This window comes from Crocuta crocuta, unplaced genomic scaffold (genome assembly GCF_008692635.1).
Source record: "Crocuta crocuta isolate KB4526 unplaced genomic scaffold, BGI_CrCroc_1.0 scaffold107, whole genome shotgun sequence".
Classification (NCBI taxonomy): Eukaryota; Metazoa; Chordata; class Mammalia; order Carnivora; family Hyaenidae; genus Crocuta; species Crocuta crocuta.
In genome coordinates this window covers 1583592-1602547 of record NW_027531877.1, presented here as the reverse complement: position 1 = coordinate 1602547, position 18956 = coordinate 1583592, and the positions used below count along the sequence as shown (strand labels likewise).

Here is an 18956-nt window from a genome sequence, read left to right as displayed (position 1 = left end):
TGAGAAGCAAACTGGTGTGATTCAGAAGTGTTCTGAAAAGGACTTTTTCAACTAGAATACATATATTAATGAATATATTAGTAGGTATATCAGCCTATTGTTAATATCGGACACATACATTTGTAGAGACCAGAAGCCAGAAAAGCCAGAAATTTTAACCTCACCAAAGGTTCGGTTCAAATTTGAAACAGAAATTCCCATGGAAAGAAAGAGGCCACATTTGTCAGGGCTGCCTCCACAGTGCTGTTAGCCACCCCCACCGGCATCCCCAACCTGGCTTCACTTTCCTCTCCTCTCCAGTCTGCTCGGACTTTGGCAAGCAGTCAAGATGTGAACAAGAGAGATGGAAGTTCTGAGTATCTGACCCCTTACTGGCCGTTCAGCCAGGCAAGCTGCAAAACCAGTTAAAAAAAAAAAAATGTTGCCTTTCTTTTCCTCTCTCTCCTCCAGCGAACTGCCTCTCTCTTCTCCCCAGCACCCCAGCAGGAAAACAATCGAAAGCATTAGTATTCCCATGAAAAGGGGCAGTCACACAGGGTGTGACTGCAGGCCCCCTCCAGGACGCTGCCAGGGGCCAGAAGGGACGAGCTCCAATTGCTCCAGCTCAGAGCAGTCCCCGCGTGGTCAGATGGAGGACACAGAGCTGTGATTCACCGTAGGACGTGCTCCTGAGGGACGGCCATTCTCCCAGCACTCCTTAGGGTCTCCTCTCCGACGCCATGATACCTGGTGTGCAAGTCTCCTTTTACAAAGGCACAGCTTTTGTGATGCGCTTCCTTTCTGGTTGGCCTTTTGAGGACACCAGGGAGCTCTGACCTAACCTGAAGTGTCTCCTTGTGTTGCTTTCAGGAATTGGGGCGCTCACCCAGGACACACTATGGTGCTTCAGCCAAGTGAAAGGCACAATCGAGATCGGAGCCACAGAAGGTAGGAGAAGCTTCCTCTACTCTTTGCCTTTGCTTCCTTGGGGGTTTGTGCCGGTTCCAGACTTGAAAACATTCATCTTTGTGTCTGCGTATGGAAGGCCCCACAAGTCCCAGAATAGCATTCTGAGCTAGAAATAGATTTAATGATTTCTTTCTATCCTTTTATTCTTTTGAAGCTTATTTTCTTCCCACCAATGAGGCAGCACTGAAATGAACTTTCAGTGAAATAGGTTTGAACAGAGACAGGATAGACTTGGGCAAGTGGTGTTTCAGGATGGTCGGTCAGCTTTGGAGAAGTGAGTGCAAACGGGGCCAGTTGGTCAGATGGTCATTTCTTCCTTCCCTTCTCTGTTGAAGAGCCCTTGCTTCTCTACGCATGAAGCATTCAGGGAGAGTGAGGAATTCAAGTCTGGTCATATAAACTGTGGCTACCTTGGGTCCCAGTATTTGCACAAAGCTGCCTTTCTGACTCGGGAGATTTTCCTATTCCGGACCCTTTACTTGGGGTGATGCATTCATTTCCCTCCTCCTGAGGAATTTGTTTTTCATTCTCTTAACCTTCTTCCCTTATAAGCCTGAGCTTGGAGACCTCTGTGACTCTTGCAAAAGATGTCTGCATTTGAAAATAACTGAAGAATGGGGTGCCTGGGTGGCTCTGTCGATTAAGCGTCCAACTCTTGGTTTCACCTCAGATCATGATCTCACGGCTTCATGGGTACGATCCTTGTGTTGAGCTCTCTGCGGGCACTGTGGAGCCACCTTGAGATTCTCTCTGTCCCACTCTTGCTGACCACCCCCCACCCCCCAGTCATGCTGTCTCTTTCAAAATAAATAAGCTTAAAAATTAAAAAAGAAAAGAAAAGAGCTGAACAGTAGGCAATTGGAAGGAGGCAGGGTGTTGCTGCTCAGTGTTTTAAGTCAAGTTGTAGCTGTTGTAGGGGAATGCTGTAAGGCTGCCTGCAAACAGGTAGCACTGGCTTGTTAGTAGGTACAGATAGCCATGTGTGGTATAAGGCAGGCCTAAAGCTAATATAAATGAATGAGGAAGTGAATAGTATATAAACAGACATAAATACATGCAGAATTTTGGGCCATTCTATAGTAGTTTAATTCTGAGTAAAAAAATAATTTGAGTAAAAATTATTTTGAGGAATTTGGGGGAGGTATTTTATCTGCAATTTTGCTGTAATTTATTGTTAGAAACCCAGTATAATGGTGGATACCTGCAAACCAAATGATTGATGTTTAAAGAGTGAGAGAAAACACAGTAAAATAAGTTAGTAACTAAATCTATAAAATTACACTACTATATGGAGTCTTCCATTTTTTAGAGGCACTATAAACTGGAGCTTTACAAACCCTTCTCATAAAGCCCATGGAGAGCAGACAAAGCAGGCTTTATTAGGCCTGTTTTATGCTCATCTAATCCAAAATATTTTTGAGCATCTTCTATGTGGCAGCATTGTCCTAGGCATTGGAGATGAAAAAGGGAAGGGGGAAGGTGGAAAAATGACTTACTCCCTAACCTCATGAATCTTATGAAAACTGAAGCTCAAGTTAATCATTTGCTTTAAATCTTGGCCGTCATTCAGAATCACTTGTGCCTTTTAAACCAAAGAGACTTCCAGGTCTGCTGAGAGCTACTGAGATAAAGGTTCAAGGACCAGGATGGTACAGTGTGTTTTAACTGGGGATCACCAGCCTGGCTGACTTGTTCCAGGGTATCCATTATTCTCAGACTCTGGGCTTAAATCTTGTGTATGTGACTGGTTTCCCACCAATTACAATGATCTGGGTGGTACTCAAGCTATAGCTCTTACCAATTCATTACTCACTCTGTGGCGAGTGCTCTGCTAAGTGTTTAAAAGAAGTTAATAAGATAACGTAAGTACAGCATTTACCACAGTGCCTGACACTTTGAAAGTACTCAATGTTTGCAAACTGTTGTAAACACAATTATAATTAGATCTTCAATCTAATTTAATCCCCATGAAAACCTAATGAGAGGTAGGTATTTTTATTCCCACTTTACTTATAAGGAGGATACTGAAGCTAAACAAACACACCAAAGACTAAGTTCTTTGCCAAAGGCACCAGATCTATTCAATGGATGAGTTAGGTTTTAACCCAGTCTGTAGGGCTGCAAAGCCTAAGCTCTTTAAACATTGTGTTGAAGTCAGAGATTCTTACTTAATAGTTTGGACTGAGGCCCAGGAGTCTGCATCTTTCAGGGATGTTCTGAGATGATCATGGCAGATGCAGGTGAACCGAGGATATACTCACATGGTTGTGGCCCATAATAAATAAGCAGCTCCCTTAAATTAACTGTTTGCAGAGTCACAGACTCAGAATCACACTCACTACCACCTTTTGTCCAGAAAAACCGCTTCACAGTGATGTATAAAGCAATCATGTTTTTAAAGAGGAGAGTCAGATTGGACTCTACATACTGCCATCGGCATCTAGGTTCCCTGGCCAGCATACCTTGATGTACTTTAACCTACACTAATAGTGCCTTGGGGACAGGTGAATATTTGTGGAGTAAACTAATGAATGGCTTTCACTTGATAAAAATCAAGGTTCTTAAAACTCAGCTCGTTTTTTTTGCAACTGGCCTGCTCGACCCAAGTTGGTTTTCTACAGTGATCAAAGTGATTCATCTTTCACCTTTCCCTTCTACTTTGCTTATTTCTGCTAATGACTTTTCCATTCTTCCCACTTTCAAGCTGGTGATCTTGACAAAGTCACTTAATGTCTCTGTGCTTAAGTTTCTTTGGATGCCAAACGGAGATAATAATACAGATATCCATTAGATGACAGTGAGTCCCAGGTGAATAGAGTTATGTTCATGTAACTATACATCTTTATATATAATTTTATATGTATATAATACTATGTATGTAATATAAATATAAATATATATAATACATAGAGTGTCTAGATTGTTATAAGACGCTCAGATTGTATTATCTGCTAATATTGTATTTTAAAAGCAGGGCTGAGGCTAGGTGAATCGACAACAATAAAGATAAATATTTTAATGCAATATTTTTGCAAGCTAAAATTAATACAAAGAATTCATGGTGAACAAAATATCAGAATATTGCATAAAGACAGGATGAGTATTATGGATTTATTTTCCCTTTACTTCAGATTCCAATATGGCTCAGTATGGCAATGGTGTTGCTAATGTAATTAAATGTGTATCTTGGCTTTCAGTTAATAGGCTAGGGTTTTTCCACATTCCAAAATTTTCAAGAGGAGAGTAGATAAGTAATACTATGTGTCCAACAAGAAACATAGAGTGAGTGCTTATTAGATCCAAAGCAATGCCCTATAACGTGAAGAGGTTATAAAGATAAATAAAATATAGTCCAAGTTCTCAAGGAAAGCACCATTTAAAGGGAGACAGGAATTGGTACCTAAGAATAAGGCATTATGGGAGCACCTCGGTGGCTCAGTTGGTTAGGCATCCGACTTCAGCTCAGGTCATGATCTCACTGGTTTGTGGGTTCGAGCCCTGTATCAGGCTCTGTGCTGACAGCTAGCTCAGGGCCTGGAGCCTGTTTCAGATTCTGTGTGTCTCTCTCTCTGACCCTACCCTGCTCACGCTGTCTCTTTCTCAGAAATAAATAAAACATTAAAAAAAAATTTTTTTTTAAAGAATAAGGCATTATGTCAGTAAAAAGAACCCAGGACAAAGTGAGCTAGAGGCACAGTGCTTTGACTCAAGTCTAAATTGCTTTGAGTACAGAAGAGGTAGCAATTGCATGTGTCTGGAATACAAAGACTTAATGGGAAGAAGTTATTTAAGATGGAACCTAAACAATTTAAAAAGAATACAACAGTTACTCTTTTCTGTTTCTGATTACTAAAATGTATGTTCTCAGTTTAGAGAATTTTAAATAGAACTTAAAAAAATCAGAAAATAAATTTCATTCATCATCTCACAATCCACAGATCAGTACTGCTAAAGTTTGTGGTATGTTTTTGTTTTTTAATTTTTTTAATGTTTTATTTATTTCTAGGAGAGAGAGAGGGAGAGACAGCGTGAGCAGGGGAGGGTCAGAGAGAGAGGGAGTCACAGACTGAAACAGGCTCCAGGCTCTGAGCTGGCAGTCAGCACAGAGCCCGATGCGGGGCTCGAACCCACGAACCGTGAGATCATGACCTAAGCGAAAGTCGGAGGCTTAACCGACTAAGCCACCCAGGCACCCCTTGTGGTATGTTTTTTTAACCTCTGGACTGTGTATATTCATCAGTTAACTCAGTCACCAAACAAGTACTATGTGCCCAAAACTGTAAAACGTTTATAATGAATGTGAGTTTATAATGAACAAAATCAACATTTTTTTAACCAAAATCCTCATAATGGAAATACTATTTTATTAATAGATATTTTCACTTAACAATATATAGTGATCCTCTTTCATATTATGAACAGTAGATATGCCCTAATTTATTTACCTCAGTTTTTATTTATGTTTGTTTATTTTTGAGAGAGAGACAGAGACAGAATGTGAGTGGGGGAGGGGCAGAGAGAGAGGGAAACAGAATCAGAAGCAGACTCCAGGCTCTGTGCTGACAGCTCAGAGCCTGACACGGGGCTCGAACTCACAGGCTCAAACTCACAAGCTGTGAGATCGTGAGCTGAGCCGAAGTTAGATGCTTAACCAACTGAACCACCCAGGCACCCCTATTTACCTCAGTTTTCAAGGTTTACCACAACACTGCTATGAACAAGCCTAATAGCTACTCTGCATTTATGCCGGAAAAGCTATGTGCTTGACTGATTAAGAACATATGTTTTATAATAAAATACCTGGTGTAAAATTTGGCCCCATTTGTTATTGGCAAAGAACAAGTTGCCTCAACTTTTTCGTTATTCCATTTCCTAATATGTAAAATAGGGATAATAAAATCTCCCTGAAAAACTGCTCTTAGAATATAATTAGATATTTTAAACAACATAGCACATAGAAAATGTTCGAGAATTATGATTAGTTACTGTGATTGTATCATTGGGATACATTTTCATAAATGGAATTCTTTGGTTAAGATTTATGTAGGTATATTTTAAGATTTTTAAAAATGTAAAGTATCATAGTGTGTGATCCCTCTCTCTCTCTCTCTCTCTCTCTCTCCTTCTCTCTCTGGACACCTGAGTGGCTTAGTCAGTTAGGTGTCTGACTCTTGATTTTGGCTCAGATCATGATCTAACGGTTCGTGAGATCGAGCCCTGCATTGCGCTCTGTGTTGTCATCATAGAGCCTGCTTGAGATTCTCTGTCTCCTCTCTTTCTGTCCCTCTCCCTGCTCATGTTCTCTCTCCCTCTCTGTCTCTCTCTCTCAAAATTAATAAATAAACATTTTTTAAAAATGTAAAGTATCACTGTCCTTTTAGAGAAACTAGTGACTTACATATCCACTAACAATATACAACAGTGCCCATTTCCCAAACTTTCCAGTGTAAAACATTTAAACATTGGATTTACGTATACATTTTATCGACACTTCTTTTTCTTCTTTTTAAAACTGAGGTATACTTGACATGGTATTTAGAAGTTTAAGGTGTATAAACTTTTAATATGATACATTTATATAAGTGACACTTCCTTTACTACTCAAGTGCTCAGAGGATTTCAGGAAGCAGAAATTATGAGACATGAAGAAGAAGTAAGTTGGAAGTTGTGGGAACAGCAGTTCAAAGGTCCTGAGGTTCGTAACCTCAGAAGAAGGAGTCCATTCTGTAGAGTTCCTGCGGAATCAAGGTGAAAGACTAAACTAGAAAGGTAATTGGGTCTGAAGGTTTACAACATGAGGCACTTAAAAGACAGTGAATGATATTCCACATCCTCTGAGGCCTCAATGATATTGCCGGGACATAAAAAAAGTTATTACTGTGCCATGCAGACCTAATTTATGTTTTATCACTCATTTCAGACAATGGTGGTGAAACTGATTTATTGGCAAAATGGGACCTTCACTGAAATTTATTCATTTAAATATTCAGTAGGTATTTACCATACTGTTTTTATGTTCCAAGCAAGTGAGACATATGATATACAAGTAAAAAAATAAATAAATAAAAGATTTTATAATGAGAGACTTGGCCAAGAGAAAAAGTATAAAACTAGAGGACCATCTGAGGGTTTTTAAAAGATGTTTATTTATTTATTTTTGAGCGAGCAAGTGAGCAGGGAAGAGGCAGAGAGAGAGAGGGAGAGGCAGAATCCCAAGCAGGCTCCACACAGTCAGCACAGAGTCTGATGCAGGGCTCAAATGCACGAACCGTGAGATCATGGCCTGAGCCAAAAGCAAGAGTTGGACGCTGAATAGACCGAGACACCCAGGTGCCCCAAGATCATCTGACGTTTTGATGAACACTAAGAAAGATGTAAACAGGTGGCCTGAGGGAGTTCTTGGAGGAAGTCATTTCAGCGTGGGGTCCCAGGACAGGCATCTCTGAGAAGGTGGCACCTGAGCCGGGCCCGAAGGAAGGGACTATGCAAGCGTTCAAAGAACCATGCCCTGCTCATTGTAGGAAGTAGTACAACAAGGACTTATACGGGCCCAGCGCCATCTAAAAGATGATGTTTTTGAAACACAAAGGCGAGCTCCGTGTAGCCGGAGCCCAGTGAGAGAAAGCTGTCGCTTTGTGCCACCCAGCAGAGAGGTAGGACAGGGCCAGACCTTTCAGGTCACCTCACGGAGTCTGGATTTGATTTTGAGAAGAGTGGGATTCCTTGCCCTTGAAAGAGTTTAAAGATTATTACATTTATGCCATTTTAATAAATTCTTATCGGAACTCTGATGAGAGATACTGTGGCTTTATTAGAGAAGAGAACGTACAGATGAAGTGATTCCAAGCATATTTTGGAGGTCTTGGACTGGATTTTAGGGGAGGGATATCATAAGGAATGAAGATGCCTCCCAGGGTAGGGCCTTGAGCAACTGGGTGGTTTGTGGGCACCAGGTGCTGATCCTGGGAAACCTGGAAAGGAAACATGTTTGAGGTGCCGGGGAGGGAAGATATTCTCTCCACACCCTCCGCGGTTCAAGAACTGGGTCTGTAAGATAAAGTGACAATGAGCAGGTTAGCAGGAGAAATGATATACGAATTTATTAATTTTTAATGTTACGTCCACAGAGGCATCACAGGCAAAAAGGTGAAGACTCAAAAAAGCTTTGAGATTTGAGAGTATAATCGTCGTCATAGGGGAAGGGAAGGAGGGAGGGAGGCCTCTTAGATAGAACATGACTTTGGGGAAGGATGAATGGACTCAGTACCAATGTGATAGTCCATGACCAAGTTTGTCTGGAGGTCATGGACCATCATCCCTCGTCCCTCGTGTGATGAGTCAATCTTCCCTGGTTTACAAAAGTCCTGGGCAGAAAATCTGTGACAGCTGAGTTCCTTTTGGAGGCTCTGTCTTTAGGCAAATAAGGGGAATTCTGTGAGAGCTGCTCCCTACATTTGCTATTCTCTAAGGGCCTTTAGCTCAAAATAGTCAATATACGAAAGCAGCATTATGTTGGAGTGGCATGTCTGAACTCCCTCAGGGAGAAAAATTATGAGCTTCATCTTGCACGTATTTTTTTTAAGTTTATTTATTTATTTTGAGACAGAGAGAAGGAGAGTGAGCAGGGAAGAGGCAGAGAGAGAGGGAGGGAGAGAAGCCCAAGCAGGCGCTGTGCTGTCAGCTCAGAGCCCGATGTGGGGTCCATCTCACGAACTGAGAGATCATGCCCTGAGCTGAAAACGAGAGTCAGACGTTTAATTGACTGAACCACCCAGGTGCCCCTTATTTTGCACATAGTAAGTGTGAAATGTTTATAAGACGGTCAGGTGTATCCAAGAAGAAAGTTGTATATAGGAGCGTGGCTCTTCAGAGAATGTGAGATGATGGAGGCAGAGATTGGAATCAGGCAGCCGTCAGCACACAGTGGTATTTGGAACCACTGAGCTGGATGACATCACATATGTCATGCACCCGTGTTGACATGCACTCAACAAACAACTTGTTAGCGGCTTAAACCTTCCACCAGTTTGCTGTGGTTAGGATGACTGCTAAGCATTGTTCACCTAGTTTAATCCATAGAAGACACTTACACATTGAAAGGTTCACCATATGTAATTCTTGAATTTGATTTGTGCAGCATGCACATACCATATATGATGTCATCCTGTGACATTGTACTCTATGTCAGCATAGGAACATTGTACCTGGAAATTGCCCATTCTGGATATGAGACAGTTGCTTCAGATTTGGTACGTGATTCTGTACCCGGGACGAGATGAGAATTATCTGATGAGATTTCTGGCTTTTCTCCCAGATGTTGCATGTGGCCATCTTCTTTCTGATGCTACAGTTCTAGGTATTTTATTTGTTCCACACTGCACAGTTTTTCAGTGTCTGTCAATTTCATCTTATTGAGGGGAAATAACTATGATATTTATTGTGATATGCTCCATGGCTATGCTCTTCGTCCCCTTCCTCTGAAAAGATGACTTATGTAGAAATGCATGTAAAGCATTTGGGAGAGTGTTAAAATGCATATTCCTAGGTCCTGCCCCTAGTGATTCTGCTGCAGATGGCCTGGGATGGAGTCAAAGAGCTTGCATTCCAGATCATTCTAATATTGGTTGATCCAAGAAACACCCTGAGAAATTCTGTTCCTTTTTTTTTTTTCATCAGAGGGGGGAGGGGGGGAGAGGGAGAGAGAGAGAGAGAGAGACATCTGAGCATATTTTGAGTGCTTTTAAAGGAAACCAGAGTGCCAATAAATACAAGGTTACTATTGTGCAGCCCACTTCTGCCCCAGGCACTGAAGGGAGTGAAAAACCACTCCTGTTCTGTGTCAAAAGCAAGCTTGGATCTCCTCTCTACATCTGTAGTCAACAAAGGGATTTCCTAAGCAACTTCACTTTGTGCAGGGCTCCCATCCACTAGAAGCAAAATTTGTCTGCTTATGAAAAAGTTATCACAAGATGAAATCCTTTTTCTCAGCTGTGATGGAGGACGTCTTGATGCAGAGGGCTGTAGGCTTGGGACTCTGGAGGGAGCCTTGTGAGACGTGAACTCCCAGGAAGCTTACAAGGCTCTGTGGGGGAGGGGAAGCAAGTTCTCTGCATAGGAAAGAAGTCAAACATCCTGTTGTCTTTGTAAGCATTAGGTAATTAACATGGTACAGGCCAAGAGAGAAGGCTTTGCAGCTGATCATTTCACCCATGCCCAAATGCCAGTCACTTGAAATGTTAAAAGGCAAGTATCAGGGCACCTGGGTGGCTCAGTCGGTTAAGTGGCGGACTTCAGCTCAGGTCATGATCTCGAGGTCCGTGGGTTCGAGCCCCGCATTGGGCTCTGTGCTGACAGCTCAGAGCCTGGAGCCTGTTTCGGATTCTGTGTCTCCCTCTCTCTCTGCCCCTCCCCAACTCGTGCTCTGTCTCTCTCTCTCTCTCTCTAAAAATAAATATACGTTAAAAAACTTTTTTAAAGGCAAACATGTATGGAGCACCCTCTATGTGCCATGCCCCAGGCTGAGGAAGACACTGCTCCTCCTCTCACCACCCCCCAGCCACCTTAAGCAGTTTACACACTCTCCTGAGGGATATCAACAAGGGGTTGTCAATTACAATCCCACGTGAGAATGGATAGTGCTAAGAAAAGAGTTAAGCCACACAACCCAACCCACAGTGATTTAGAGGAAAGGGCAGGATGGCTCATGGGAGTAACTGGAAGCCAATCTGAGACCTAAAGAAGGACAAGGATATTTAAGGGATACAGACCCAAGTTTAGGTAGGGCTCATCCATTTCTTCGGACAAATTACTCATCTTTTCTGAGCTATCTTGAGATGATCTTGAGAGGCTTTGTTCATAAGATCTTTGAAAATACTATACCATGCCTGGCCATGGTAGAGTGATAGTAAAGAGAATTGTATTTAATCAGACTTCACTAAGCCAGATTTTGTAATAATAACCTTCACTCTATAATCTCATTTCAACTTTGACACAACAGTAAGGTACCAGGCAACTTACGTAGTCAAGTGGAGGAAACGGAGGCTCCGAAAGTTTAATCATTTTTCCCGCTTACACGCCTGTCTGACCTCAGTGTGTGTTCAGTTGCTCCTGGGAAGCAGCCTGGCACTAAGGAGAGGCTCGGCGAATATTTATTGAATGAATATAACCTTCAGTAAGTAAAAAATGTCAACAAATGAAAAAAATCTGTATTACCATTAACACAACAATAATGAATGCTTTCAGGAGAATAATATAGCTCATTCAAAACAATCCTTTACAAATATACAGAGCACTTTCCCGCTTTTAACATGTATGGGTCATTTATTTCTTATAACTCTCAGAGGAGGTAGCTGGAGTAGGTCTTGTAATCCCACATAACAGAGATAAAAGAGATAGTATAGATATTACAGATAGTACATAGGTTATTCCTCAAAGAGATGAGGAGATTAAGGAAGACCGAGATAAATTTTAAATTGCTCAAGGTCTCATAGAAACCAGAAAGCGAACTTTTGAATCATATACAGGCAATTTTTCTACTTCTCATCTTCCACTACACAATATGGATTGATGGCTTTGAGGGGGACGGGGAGAACTCTGTTCTGGAAACACTGACTCTGAATTTAAAACATGGTTGACTGTCTCGAAAATGCAGGGCACTGGTTACAAGGCACTGCTGCAGAAATCCATCACTCAACACACTTCCAGCTGCACCAGAAAATTCATCTCAAAATATCTGGAGTAGTAAAAGAATTATTTTCCCTTCTCAGTTCCGTACATATCCACAAATAGATATTTGCCTACTGTGTGCTAGGTAGTCCAGGCACTAGAGATTCAGTAACAGAGGAAATAGACAATAGATAAAGAAACAGAATATAAAACATAAGGTTGTACGTGCAGTAGAGGAAACTAAAACAGCAAGGGTGCAGGGGTGTGGGCTTTCCCTTTTCTTTTTAAAAAATTTTTAATGTTTATTTTTGAGAGTGAGAGACAGACAGAGCACAAGTAGGAGAGGGGCAGAGAGAGGAAGACACAGAATCCAAAGCAGGCTCCAGGCTCTGAGCTGTCAGCACAGAGCCTGACGCGGGGCTCGAACCCACAAACTGTGAGATCATGACCTGAGAAGAAGTCAGACACTTAACAGACTGAGCCACCCAGGTGCTCTTGGGCATTTCCTTTTAAATAGAAGCCTCAAGACTTGGCGCACAAAAGAACATTTGGCCCATGATATGAAGAAAGCAAGAGATCAGTCATGTGGATATTTGGGTTGGAGAGTTTTCACATGGGGCTAACAGCTGGTTGCAAATGTCCTGAGGCAAGAGAACTCTGTTGAGTTCAAGGACTAGAGTGAGCAAAGGGGGAAGCTGTGAGAGATGGAAGCAGAGATAATGGCAGGTAGACACAAGTGGGGGCCTTACCACTGTAAAGACCTGCCCTTCTGCCTCCATGAGGCAGAACCAGCGGACTTTTTCTAGCAGTGGGTCAGTATTAGATGGTTAGGGGCCAAGGTCAGAAGCAAAGAGCCCATTCAGCAGTTATTACAGCAATGCAGTTTTTCACATAAATCCTGAGGCAGGCTACCCCCCTGAGCTGATAGTTCCCTGGCTGAAGTTCAGCATGGGGGACTCATGTTTTTTCCATCTTCTTGTCTTGCTGTCCTTGGAACATGAGCTCTGTCCCCAAGCAATTGCTGTCATTCCGGGGGTCACACTCAGACATGACAGCATCTAAGGAAAGGTTATTGGGATTAAAAAAAAAACAGCAGGGAAACTTTACCCCCCAAATGTCCCCAGAAAATTTCTGTAGATGTCACCTTGACCTCAGTGTGAGTTACATGTCCACTGCTAAACCAGCACTGACATGGAGAATGGGATCAGCCTAGATGGCTTCACAAATTAGGCTTGCATCTGAGCATAATACAGGATTGCCTTCTCTAAACCGCTATAGAATCTGGGCTCCGCCGCAGGGAATGCAGTACAATTCCAGGCAGTCCAAACACAGGGGCCACTACGGGAACACTAGGCAGAAACTGACTTAACCAATTCTCCTGCTGCCCCTGGGCAAAGCCTGGAAGTTCCCTGGCGTATTCTTGGTAGAACATTCAGTTTAGGCAAACCCAAATGCCAAGCGTCCCTCAACTGCCTTGAAGCCAAGGTCTGGGGTGTGTGAGATTACTACCCTTTTGTCTTCTTTTTATGTAACCCATTAAGCAGGCTCAGTATCATTCTGCTTAGTGCCTATGTTATTTGTTAATGGAATTTTAAAAGCTCCAAATAAATAATTAAGCACGTGGACCCTGCAGGGTGGCTTCTGGTCTTATGCTCAAAGTTTCCAATAATTGTTATGCCTTTTTCGTTAGCATGCTTATTTTTAATTTATTAGGTAGAGCATTTTTTTTCTTTTTTTGTGGAGAGTATAGCTACTTTTATCATATTATGGTTAGGGGTAAGAAGATTGAATTTCATTCACTCGTTTATTCAGTAAATACGTAATGAGCACTAGGCGTTGGAAACACAGCATCACTCAAAGTAGCCAATGTGTCCAGGTTTCGGAAGTTTGCATTCTAGTGGGTGAGACCAACAATTTAAAAAAGCAAACACACAAAGACGTAAGATAATTTCAGAGGGTGGCATGTGCTATAAAGGATATAGAAGGTGGTCATGTGATAGTGGCTCTGTGAGAAGGTAGGGATGCTCCCTTAAACAGTTGTTCTGTGAAGGTTTTTCCAAAGCAGCAGCATTCGAGTTAAGACCCAATAATGTGTAGGAGCCAGGTTCAAAAGACTTGTTGGAAGAGCATTTAGACACAGGGAACAGTAAGTGCAAAGTCCCTGAGGCAGAAGCAACGTTGTCATGACCAAATGGTAGCCCAGGACGATTGGGGCAGTGAGAGGGTGAAGGATGAGGTTGCACAGGGGAGCAGAGGCAGGTTCAGTGAGTTCTTGCAAGCCTTGGTAAGTGATCTGAATTTTATTCTGGGTACAAAGGGAATCCATTAGAAGATCTTACGTATGGGAGGACCCTGATGTTTTAAGTAGTAATAGTAAAATGAAGGACTGATAATTTGACATTCAATACAAGCCTAGAGCCATTTCACCTCAAGGGAGAACTTCAATAACACAACCTTCCACAGGGTTGTGTAATGAAAATTAAACCTCACTTTTAAACTCAGACCTTTTTATGGTTTGTTTTATCATTTCTTCCAGCCTAGAGGTCTTTATACCTTACCTCTCAGAGTGGAAAACTGCCTGTGGTCTGGAGCTCACTGTGGTGCTCACATCGTTGCTCAGAGCCATAATCGGAACTTGTAAAATTTTAGTTTTAGCGCCCAGAAATCGATTTGCAAGGCATTGTTGAGGTCACTTACATTTGGGAGCTCATAGAACTGACAGTGTCCTTTCACTCTGTAGCTTGGGCACATGAGGTATTTTTTTAAAAAAAAATCTTACTGTTTACTGCGCATGGCATTTCCATACTTCTGTCGGCTGTTCTTTCAGAATCATTACTACCTATTGTTCTAGGAATGATTCTTCTGATTACGATGTAAAACAACCTTTCCCCAAATGATGGCACAAGTCGTATCTCAGTGTGCTTCTTCCCGTATACCATTCATCAAAGATCCCAGGCAATTCCAATGCTGGCACGTCTGTAGAAACAATATTCAAGCAGTAATGACTTCCAAATATTGATATTAAGTGCCTCTTTTCTGAGGAAGACTCGTGGTAATTTTCCACAACTTACCACTCACACATGCTTCAGAATTTACATCCTTGGCTCCTTATTTGTCTGTGATTCATGTAAAGTGCAGCTTCTCATCAGATGTACCTGAGAGCAAGCGTGTTTGCTGAAGATAAGCTGTCTCTTAAAATATGGTTACTTAATAGCAACTTAAACACATTCCTGAAAGTAAAACTAAAAACAAAGTAATTCATAAACTTTATCCAACCTCCCCCGCTCCAAAACCAACAACAACAACAAAAAACACCCCAGGTATTATTTTTTTAGTGCTTCCATTTCTTTTCACAGGAAGTGACACTCTTCCTGTCCCTAAGAGAAACTGGAGGGCATCAGGAAGAAAGAATTTACCATAGTTAAAAGTACAACATAGGATGATGTATAGACTTGTTGAATCCCTATGTTTTACACCTGACACTAATATAACATTATGTGTCAACTGTAACATTATGTATCAAACGGTAACATGTGTCAAATTCCAAAAAGTATATACTCTGAACAGATTGGGTTTGAGTCCCAGGGCCACCACTGCCTGTGTCGCCTTGAATAGATGACAGAACCTTAGCTTCATTGAACTTTACTTTCTTCCTCTGTAAAATGGGGAAAACAATACCTTCTCCTTCATAGGTTGGTCTGAGAATTAAATCAAATAACCCATGTAAAGCACAGATCCGGACAGAGAGTAAATCCTAGGTAAATGTTAGCTATTATGCATATGAAAGCAGAGATTACAAGACAAATGTAAAATTCTGTCATCCCACCCACCAGATAATTATTTATTTTTAATGTTTAATGTCTGATAAGTTTGACAAACTTGTTTCAAGATGTGTTTCAAATGGCCAGCAGACCCACATGTTTACTGAAAGGATTATTTACACCTGGCTACAAACAAAAACAAGCGTCCTCTCTGGAAAGAACAGCAAACATTTATAGAAGATTCTAGGCTCAGGTTCTGTCAACATAATGCCAAAGCAGTTGAAAAAGAATCATAGGTAGTTAATTGCCCTACATCATTCACAGACATGAGCAATTAATTAATGCTCATTATTCTTTTTAAAAAAATTTTTTAATGTTTATCCTTGAGAGAGAGAGAGACAGAGCACGAGCAGGGGAGGGGCGAAGAGAGGGAGACAGAATCTGAAGCAGGCTCCAGGCTCTGAGCTGTCAGCACAGAGCCCCATGTGGGGCTAGAACCCATAAACTGTGAGATCACGACCTGAGCTTTAGTCAGATCCTTAACCGACTGAGCCACCCAGGCGCCCTGATGCTCGTTACTCCTGATAAAAGTATCATTTGCCCACATGCTCCAAGTGAGGGAGTAGGTAGCTATGTGATTTGAACATATATATATTCATATCACAGTGGAGTTTGCAGGCAGCTGGAAGATCATGTTTCATTTCTCCATTTTATAGATGGAGGAAAGGGGCTGCGGAAAGGAAGAGGGGCACAACCAAAGCCACAAGTGTCCCCTGTCACCTAACCACACCTCATGTGCCCACAGCTCAGGTTCCTGTGTGACATTATAGGGTTAGAGTAGCTCTCTGATCTTACAGGTAAAAAGCACCAAGAATGTGTGCTCCCTGACCTCCAGCCACCAAATGGCTGTTAGATAGATTTTTTTCGGATTCCACTTTTTCAGCCATTTGTTTTCTTTCCGCATGGGCACTGAGCCGCTTGCTCCTTGCCTACAGAGAGGTGCACAGAGATGGCAGGAAGGGGGCCCCTCCAGGGGCTTCATAGGACCTTCTGGCCAATCCTCAGCAGCTCTTTCCCCAGTGCTCAGTATTTGACTCCAGACTTCATCTGACCTGAAACCTTTCCCACAAGTAACTGCCATGTCCTGAGTCCTCATGNTGGGGGGGGGGGAGGAGAGGAAGTCATTAAGTAGAAATGGCTTTCCAGAATTCCAAAGAAAGTGCTTTCGAACAAGGGCCATATCTATCTTGTTTGCCTAACACAGTACCTGGCACTTAGCAAAAAGTTGCTAAACATAATGTTGAAGAAAAATTGTAGTCAGCACTGAACATGTATGATATTCCAGGCATTAGGCTCATGGTGTATCAGGCACTTCCTAAGGTCTCACTTCTCAGGAGAGGCAGCATGACCCAGTGGGGAAGAGTGCCGGCTCCAGAAATGCTCACCCAGGCTTGCGCCCCAGCTGTGTAACTCTGAGTATGGCATTTGATCTGCCTGTGCCTCAGTGTCCTCATTTGTAAGATTGTTGAAGATGCTTCAAGGGCTTTTGTGAGGATTAGATTAGCTCTTTTATGTATGTGAGTGAGTGAGTGAGTGAGTGTGTGTGCGTGTGTTTGTAAGTATTTTACAACACTGCATGAATACAGTCGGCATTCTGCAAATGCTTATTCTCGTTATGAGTAATAGGACTAATTTAATCATTCTATCCACTTTGTAAAAGATATGTTCTCATACACAGGTTTGGGCTACATAAATTGAAATTCAGAGAGCTTAAAGGATTCGGTGATTTTTTCAAAGGTATTGTTAGTAACAGGGAGACTTATGATTTAAGCATAGAAGGAAATGCTCAAACAAGCTTATAATGGTTGTATGTGGTGGCTCATAGTGGGCTCTGGAGCCAGGAAGTTGGATTTGAATCTCGGCTCTGTCATTAACAGATAGGTGCCCTTGAGCAGGTTATTCTGAGCCTTGACCTCCTAGGAATAATAGGCTCTATGTTATAGGGATGTTGCAAGACTTAAATGAGATAATGCTTATTAATAATTAGCTCAAGGACCTGTACCAGTCCTTGAACCCATAAACGTTCTTTCATATTTTTTTTTTTTTTTGTTACTCGTGGCAATAGCTGTAGTTAACTCCAGTTACTTTCCCTAAAAGCCCACCTGAATACCTTAGGGTCATTCTTGACCCTGGCTTCCTAACTTCCCTCAACACACGAGCTCACCTACCCAAAGTCCTGTGTCTCTTTCCTCCTAACTATCTCAAATGACCTCTCGAATTTCTTGGCTTCTCTCTAACCACATTGCCACTACCCTGCTCTGGGTGACATCTTCTCTTTTCTGGATGTGGAAGCAGCCTCAATGGTTTTCTCCCATTTTCCTTCTTGTCTTGACCACTTCCTTCCTGTTGGCCACACTGTACCCACAGTAGTATTCGTAGTGCACACGCATGTGGCTTACCTCCCTGAAACTTTCAAATGGCTTCATTGTTCTTGGGGTACTCTCAGCCTGTTTCACTGTTTGCCAACACGTACTCTGTGCTTTGTATTTACTTTCATGCCGTATTCACTCACCTCCAGCACCACACACACGCTCTCTCCTTTGCCAGAAACAGTGCTCACCCTCTCTCCCTACAAACCCCTTCTCATCGTTCAGACCATGGCTCTGGTGTCCCTTTCCCCAGTCAGCCTCCCCTAACCCCCATCTCTAAGCTTGGTGGCCCTTCTAGGAAGTCCACAATGTTATTCTTCATAGCACTTGCCAAATGCATTATAATTTCCTTACTCCTTGTTTGTTTTCTCTACTAGCTTACGGTCTACATGAAGAAAGGGCCATATCTAATTTGTCTACTACAGCTACGCCTTCTATACTCATCACCGGTGCCCAGCACAGTGCCTGACACTTAGTGATACTTAACAAATATTTATTGAACAAATGCATGCATGAATCAATTGCCACCAGCTTTCCATTTGGCAAAGGCCATGAAGACGGAGGACTCTAAGAATTTTCATTTTAGTGGCAAGACTGATGTTTTTTACTGCTATGTTCAACTCCTCGTCTGTAAACTTGGTTGATGGAAATCCTTTAAATTTAAATTATTTGTTTCAAAATGGAGCTGTCATTTTCCCATATGCCGGTATCAGTGGTTGCCGGAAGACCCAGGTAAACCAAATGGCAACAACATTATACTTGCAAAATTTCAAAAGCACTTTTACAAATATTGTTTCATAGGATTTACCCACCAGACATGTGGAGTGAGGTCAGGAAACGAAGATGTGACGAAGCAGAGATAGCACTTAGTTTTTGGGCTCCTCGTCACATTATTGTTTGCTCACACTCTGTGGCCTTGCGAATGAGTAAAGTGGCCACTGCCCTAGCCCTGGTCTCTGAGGCCCTGCTGCGGTAAAGCAGTGACTCCCTATGTGTGCCTGTGTGGGGGACAGGTTTCCCCCTGCGGGGAATATTTAGCAGCAGCTGGAGATGTTTTTGATTGTCACACCTCAGGTGGGGAGGTGCTAGTGGCATGTGGTGGATAGAGCCCAAGGACGCTGCTTCACATCTACAGCGCACAGGACGGCCCCCC

The 18956-nt window shown here is 42.3% G+C and overlaps 1 protein-coding gene across 3 annotated transcripts in view; it reads left to right on the top strand.

Moving 5' to 3' along the window:
* The first annotated feature begins 620 nt into the window (after window positions 1-620).
* PPP2R2B (protein phosphatase 2 regulatory subunit Bbeta) overlaps window positions 621-18956 on the top strand; it is a 453296-nt gene continuing 434960 nt past the window's right edge. For 2 of the 3 annotated variants that reach the window (XM_077772959.1, XM_077772955.1), the window contains exons 1-2: window positions 621-729; window positions 850-927. In XM_077772959.1, the coding sequence (XP_077629085.1) occupies window positions 720-729; window positions 850-927 (88 nt within the window). In that variant the 5' untranslated portion in view covers window positions 621-719. Of the gene's footprint in view, window positions 730-849; window positions 928-18956 lie in introns of those variants that run through there. The other variant, XM_077772962.1, reaches the window with a different exon arrangement.